This window comes from Castanea sativa, chromosome 8 (assembly GCF_040712315.1).
Source record: "Castanea sativa cultivar Marrone di Chiusa Pesio chromosome 8, ASM4071231v1".
NCBI lineage: Eukaryota > Viridiplantae > Streptophyta > Magnoliopsida > Fagales > Fagaceae > Castanea > Castanea sativa.
Genome location: NC_134020.1, coordinates 23,264,864 through 23,272,593, shown reverse-complemented (window position 1 = coordinate 23,272,593; position 7,730 = coordinate 23,264,864). Strand labels below are relative to the sequence as shown.

Genomic DNA, 7,730 nt, shown 5'->3' with positions numbered 1-7,730 from the left:
ACAACTAAGAAAACAAACACATTTTCGATATTGTTCTCTTGCTGCCACAATTACCAGGGGTAACCAATCTTTCTGTTATATTTCTTTTTTGTTATATTTCTCTGTTGTGGAGTCATATATATTTTTGTTTTATTTTAATAATTTCTAGCCTTTGAATCATCTAATTTATTATTATTATTTTTGGACTTTTGGAAATTTTAACATTTGATTCTTTGATTTCTTACTTTTTTTTTTTTTTTTTTCAAAATCAGAAATTGTCTAACAGATTTCAACAACTATATTTATAAATTATTCTTTTGAAGATAACTCATCTTTCTATATATTTCTTTGTTGTGTAATCACATAGACATATATATATTGTTTTGTTTCAATAATTTTTAGGCTCGGAAGATTCAAATTCTTTATTTTTTTTGGCTTTTTGAAAGTTTTAACATTTAAATTTTTTGGGTTCATTTTTGGCTATAATTGAATTTATCAACTATATAGCTATGGATTAGTCTTTTGACGGCAGCCATATCATTCTCTTATACTTCTCTGTTGTCTGATCAAATATTTTCATTATGCTTTAATAATTTCAGCTTTGAATCTTATACATGATACATTATACATTTATGCAAAGTTTTTCCATGCATTACACAGGTTAGCGACTAGTTAAATATAAAACTATAATAACAAATTAAATAATTTGAAACGATATATATATATATATATATATATATATATATATATATATATATATATATATCAAATGGATTTATTTAACATATAAGTTACCAAAACCGACATCTTTTAATAAGCACTATCAATTATTTTTTTTATAAAATAATTTAAAGGATCAATTTTTTTTTCACCATTCTAAATATCTAATTCAAAATAGTAGAAATATTTGCAGAGAAATTCTTAAAAAGTAGTAAACAATTGGTTAGAAAATAAAGGAAATCTTAATAAATAAACTCAAACAATCTCAACTCTCAAGGTCAAGGAGTTGATATGTCTAGTCACTCTAGTGTAGTGTCGCAACGACAATTCGTTTCAAACAGTCTCATCATAAGAGCAAGAGAGAAAGAAATGGCGTTTACGTCATGGTCCCACCTAAGACTAAGACTGCCGCATTTGGCGCGAACCCAATCCCTAACCGTGCGATCATTCTCTGCCACCGTCATGTCGCCGCCGTCTAAGGCCGTCGTCTACGACCGCCAAGGTCCACCCGACTCTGTCACCAGGTCCTTATTCGCTATCCCTAACCCTAAATTTATGTTTGTGTTAATTTTTGAAAAAATTGGGTTTGGTTGCAATGCAGAGTGGTAGAGCTCCCACCAGTAGAAGTGAAAGAGAACGATGTTTGCATCAAAATGTTGGCTTCTCCTATCAATCCCTCTGATATCAATCGCATTGAAGGTTCTTCCCATCTTTTTTTTGAAAAACCTAAATTACAATTTTTTAAATTTCAGGCAAAAATTGAACTTAGACCAAATTTTAGGAACGAAAAGTGAATTCTAGCCTATGATTATTGGAATTGAGTTAAGTAGCTGTGCTAAGCTTAATTGAGTAAGATCTTTAAATTTCTCTGCTCTCAATTACTAGTAATTTTTTATTAAAAAAAAAATTACTTGGATTTTGATTGTGACATTTATTTATGATCAGCTAAACAAAACTCAAATACTGGGGATTTGTAGTAAATTATCAGCCTACTGAAAACAGCATATAAAAATTGTATTATTTCATTTATGGATATTAAAAAATGGACAAAATTTGGTTACAAACCTGGTTGCAGTCAATGCTTACAACTCCAAAAAAAAAAAAAACAAACTTAACATGATTACATATTTTGAAAATCTAATCATGAGATTTCATGTTCATTATATTCTTAAAATGCGTATTAAATTTTGTGCCAATCAAATGTTATTTACTATTCAATCTATAGATTTATTTTTTATGCATAGTTCTAGACTAAAAAAACTTGAAATTTAAACATTTGATTGATGACATAACTATTGATCTTTAATCTTTTGAAAATTTTGCAAGCATAGAGAATATAAGAAATAAAATGTAATCCAATAGTGGGTTTGTCAAAATTCATATATAATAAAAAGATATTGAGTGGCGTTGTAGCCAAATTTTGTTCCTTAAAAAAAGAAATAATATATAAATTTTTTGCTCTAAATATTGGAAGTGTTTTGTTGTGGTTTTTGAAGTCAAATGCGGATGGTGCTGTAGGTGTGTACCCTGTAAGGCCACAAGTGCCTGCAGTTGGAGGATACGAGGGTGTTGGAGAGGTGTTCTCGGTGGGCTCTGCAGTTAAGGGTCTTTTGCCTGGTGATTGGGTCATCCCATCTCCGCCCTCTTCTGGTATGTTAGCTTTTGCTAAATTCTACTTTGCAAAGATAGTGAAGATGGGCTTTCCACTAATTTTGGCTTTATTTGCCTGCACTTGAATTTGAATTGCTTTTGAAAGTGAAGTTTGCTTGAATAACATTTCCTTAAAGATCAAATTTTTAAAATACTTTCTTTTAACAATTTTTTATTTATTGAAAATGCAATTGAGGTGTAACCCAAGAACAGCAGAAGTATACCAAAGAAGTCACTAGCATTCAAAATTGAAGGAATGAATGTTTGTCTCTTTAAAGCCCAAGGATGACTTCCAGGCTGTAAAACCTACTTGATTTTCATGAAAGTTGTGAGAACATCAGTGTTTATCTGTTTTAAACATATAGTTAGGCATATTTTCTTCAATTGGATAGATGGATTTGGATTTGTATGCATTTATGGTGCTTTGCTTGATTGTATTGGACAATGAGAACATTTGTTCTGCTTAGGGACATGGCAGACTTACGTTGTGAAAGATCAGAGCGTCTGGCACAAAATTAATAAGGAATCACCCATGGAATACGCTGCCACAATTACTGTTAATCCTTTGACTGCTTTAAGAATGCTTGAAGACTTCATTACTTTAAACCCAGGTACTGGCATATCCCTAGTTTTAGTATTTTTCTCCTTTATGTGCTTAGTTCTTACTAGCTTTGTTTGTATAGGAGATGCTATTGTGCAAAATGGGGCTACAAGCATTGTGGGGCAGTGCATTATTCAGCTTGCACGATATCGTGGTATCCATAGTATAAACATAATAAGGGACAGGTGCTTATTTAAAATTTCAGCTCTAATTTCAAGAGCTTGTTTACTTCTATGTTTGCCAATTTATAGATAAAATTAGGCACTGCATGTTAGATTTTTCCCCCCTCATAATCTTCTGCTTTTCTCTGGAGAAGCTTCCTGTCACTTACCATCTTCGGCTTACTACAGAGCTGGATCAGATGAAGCAAAAGAAAAGCTAAAAAATCTTGGTGCTGATGAAGTTTTTACTGAGAGTCAACTGGAAGTGAAGAACGTAAAAGGTCTCCTGGTATTGTCATCTATTGAATCGTTATGGTTGATGCTGTCTTATGTGTTGGGTTGGGGGCATTTAAATCTGATGTTTTCAATTTTATGTCTCATGCATATGCTAGACTAATCTACCTGAACCTGCTTTGGGATTTAATTGTGTCGGTGGAAATGCTGCTTCTTTGGTTCTCAAATTTTTGAGGTATAATACGCAGTGCTTTATTATTTTGCATTTTTGTAGAATTAAAAATTTTTCATTTGTCAATTTAATATTCTTCCAGACATGTAACTAGTTTTTATTTTCAGACAGAGTGGAACTATGGTAACGTACGGTGGAATGTCTAAGAAACCTATTACAGTATCAACTTCATCTTTTATTTTTAAGGTAAGCTATGCTCTTTTTTTCCCCTCTTTCTTTATTTCTTTCTTTATAGCAGGTTCGGTCTTCTGTTTGTTACCTTAGGGTAAACTGGGACAAGTAGTAAACGTGACTGTAGTGAAAACACTAGGGAATGCTAAATCAGAAAGAAGTAGATTGGAATAACCTTGAAGTGAACAAATTTTTTTGACATAGTGGATACTATTGGGAGAAAGTCTGCCTCATGAAACAAAGGCTAGGCACTCTCAATGAAAGATGACATTATATTGTAAACTATTACTGTAGATAATGGCTGTCTTTAGCTCTAGACAATCTGAAGTGGCATATAGAATGTCTGGCCAATGCCAACTGGGTTGAGATAAAGACAGATTAATGGAATGATCTACCATTCTTTTTATTATGGTAAGTGTTCCACCAATCTATACTGTGTTTGTAAAGAAAAGGGAAAGGAATGGTATATTTGTAGTTACTATCACTAGAATTCCGAACCACCTATCCTAGTAAATAACATCTTTTTTGTTTTATCGAATCGCTTTCTAACTGCTAACAGAGTAGGTTGGTATTGTTCCTAAATAGAATAGGGCTGGTCCCAGTGCCTCTTTCCTCTGAGCTGGAATAGGGGTAAAAGAACGAAGTTGGCTTCTACTGCGGCCAGGCATAAATAGAGGCATTCCTGGGGTGATTTCCTGCTTCTTCCTGTGGATTCCCTACCCAAAGGGAAAGGTTACGGTACATAGGTACTAAAGCCAAGGCCTTTTTTTCCTTCTATCGTTCCTATCTATGCGTCTCCCGACTCTAGTTCTATCATTTGAAGGTTCTTCTCGATCTGTTTAGATGCCCTTCCCTATGTAGGTTCTTTGTAGGATTTCAATCTGAGATTTCAATCTGGGGTATTTTCTGTCCTTGTATGACAATTGTTTAGTCGAACATTCTGTTAGACACATTCAAATGTGACATCATTCTTCTATTCTTCGAAATATTTGTGACCATGGGTATGTTCAGCTCTCATTCAGCCTGGTGAGAGATTGACTTAGCCTGTACATTGTTACATTATTGATCAGTTTGATCATGCATTTGATGGCAGAAAGGAACAGAAAGATAGGACTGGCACAATCATACTGTGGATTTTCTTGTTGGCCAATGAAATTTGGAATGGTTGCACCAGTGAAAACAGTTTCTTGTACTTACCAATCTAAATATAATGCTTTTGTCCATGTAGAAAAATATTCTGGACTGTCTTCAGATCTATAATGTTTGAATCAACAGTGTTTAATCCTTCTCTTTTGCAGGATCTTTCCTTGAGGGGATTCTGGTTGCAGAAATGGATGAGTTCTGACAAAGCTAATGAGTGCAGACCTATGATAGATTACCTCCTGGACCGAGCACGAGAAGGGAAGTTGAAATATGAGTATGTTTTATTTTATAGACAAATTTACTTGCAATATCTTGGTTTTTATCTCCCTGATCACAGACCATGGCATCTATTGTGAATGTTAAGATTATTGAGTTGCTTCTCTTTGCAGGATGGAACTGGTTCCTTTTAACGATTTTCACACTGCATTGGATAAGGCACTTGGAAAACTAGGGAGCCAACCAAAACAGGTCCTCACTTTCTAATTCTTAATCAAGACCACAGGCGAATGTTTGGGTCATCACGTATCTATGCATCTATGTATTGTGTTGAAGGTTTGAGATTTGGATTTCGTATTACACAACGTCATTTCACACTCCTACGACACAGCACAGCCATAGTCTGAACCACTTTACCAAGCGAACTATTATCAATGGAAAATCAGCAGCCAAATTGCTTAACCTTGTTGTCACGTTATTCTTAGAATACATTTATGAAATATGATATGATAACAGGCGCACAATGATACAAATGCAGAGAGCAGCGTTTTTACTTTTTACTAGAGGGCCCATTGAGCATGGCATGAATAGACTGATTTTTTATTTTGGGAGGTCGGGGTCTGTACTGAACGTCACAGTTTGTTAGCCGGTAACATCTATGGGTAGTTATACTTATGCCAAAGACTCTGGTCAAGGCTCCACTTGCGTTAAATCATGGTCTTCTTCTTGAGAAATGCTAGTGAAGCAGCTCCTATTCACAAATTAAACATAAATATTTTTTGCTAAGGTGACAAGTTGCGATTGGTGCAATTGTTAAGCAATTGACTTATAAAAAAAAAAAAAGATTGGTGCAATTGTTTAAAAAAGAAAAAAAAAAGATTGTAATTTTTTTTTAAAAAATGGGAAAAAGATTGTAATTGGCGTAACATAACTTTATATAATATTAGTTGAAAGGGAACCTACCTATTTGTGAGGTAGACTAATTTTTTTTTATTAAAATCCTAAATTGATTAAAAAACTACACAATTGCATGATTTGCTCTTATTTGACTTCATTGTGTTACAATTTGATGAAGAAATCATTGCTTGAATGTGCAATGACTTTCAAAAATTTGTAAAATAACATAGAGATTTTAATATATTGCATGGATTTGCATTAACTATGCAGGAATACCATATAAAAATGCACAATTAAACAATAAGAGAAAAACAAATCCTAAATTTTACTCACATAAACTAAATCTGTATTTAGGAATACTATTTTAATTTATAAATTTTTAATATTATATAACATTAACTTTAATTTTAATGTTTGCATGGATTTTGTTATTTTCAATGATGAAATTTTAGATATTAAAAATTTCGAAAGACCAAAAAATATTTAAAAAATTAGATGATTCATTGCTTAAAAATTATTGAAACAAAACAAAATATATATGACTAAACAATATAGAAATATATGATAAAGATGAGTTACATTCAAAAGAATAATCCACGGCTGTAACAATTGAAAGGAATCAAAAGATTCAAAACCTACAAATTATAGATAATATGTGTGTGTGTGACTACACAACAGAAAAATATAAAAGAAAAATTAATTACCTTCAAAAGAATGATACATGCTATAGTCATTGAAATTTGCTAAACATGTTCAAATATTACAAAAACTAACACAAATTCATATGTTAAAACATCCAAAATGCCAAAAAAGATATATAATTAAAGAATAAGTTATTGAAACAATTCAAAAAATATATGACTATTCAAAAGAGAAATATAAGAAAAAGAAAAAATTACACGAACCAATAAAGCAACAAGTTTTAGATTTTAACAAGTCTAGACTTTAAACAATATCATATACAATAATAAACGTAGGGTTTGGTAATTCATGTACGAAAATCACTATTCAAAAAACACATGAAAAACTATAAAATATTTTTTTTAACATCGAAGAGAAGAAAACATTAGAGTGATAGAGAAGGGGTTAACAAATTATTCATTCATAAAAAAAAAAAAATTAAAAATTTGCTAAAAAGTACACAAATATCAATATATGAAAAATCTAATCAAATAATCAATTAGTTTTTTAAAAAATAATGATCAATTGTTTTGCTTAGCCCAAAAAATCATGTTATATATATATATGTGTATGTGTGTATGTTTGTGTATATATATATATATTATAATGTCTGTTAGGACATATGTGTTTCGCTTGTTTAGAACATATGTCATTCTTTTATGTAATTGGCTAATCCTTTAACAAAACGCGCTTTACTTGTAATTGGGTAAATTTAAGATGGGTTTTATACTTCAAGAAACTGTGTTCCAAGATCAAGAGTAGAAGTCATTAAGTTTGTCCAAGAAACAAGCTAAAAAGTGCAAGATCATTAAAGCTCGATAGCTAGCATGTGTCGAGGTTTAAAGAGCTGTTTCAGCCCCGTGGCTTGACAACTGCTCGACAGCATCTCGATACCTCTATTTGTCGAGGTTTAAGAAAAACAGGTTCTGAGTTTTGTTTTGATTCCAATTCGTGTATGTGTTTTTGGGCCTTCTTTTCTCCTAACCCTAAACATATAAAAGAATTATTTTAAGGGCAGTAAAAAGTATGCAAGTTGCACAAGTAT

At 32.0% G+C, this 7,730-nt stretch overlaps 1 protein-coding gene across 1 annotated transcript; it reads left to right on the top strand.

Moving 5' to 3' along the window:
• Window positions 1–978: 978 nt before the first annotated feature.
• Window positions 979–5,789, top strand: LOC142606791 (enoyl-[acyl-carrier-protein] reductase, mitochondrial). Its single transcript, XM_075778133.1, has 10 exons — window positions 979–1,223; window positions 1,301–1,398; window positions 2,218–2,349; window positions 2,817–2,960; window positions 3,033–3,135; window positions 3,301–3,400; window positions 3,504–3,580; window positions 3,685–3,763; window positions 5,047–5,165; window positions 5,281–5,789. The coding sequence occupies exons 1-10, from the start codon at window positions 991–993 to the stop codon at window positions 5,372–5,374; spliced, it is 1,179 nt and encodes a 392-aa protein (XP_075634248.1). The 5' UTR covers window positions 979–990; the 3' UTR covers window positions 5,375–5,789.
• Window positions 5,790–7,730: the final 1,941 nt, after the last annotated feature.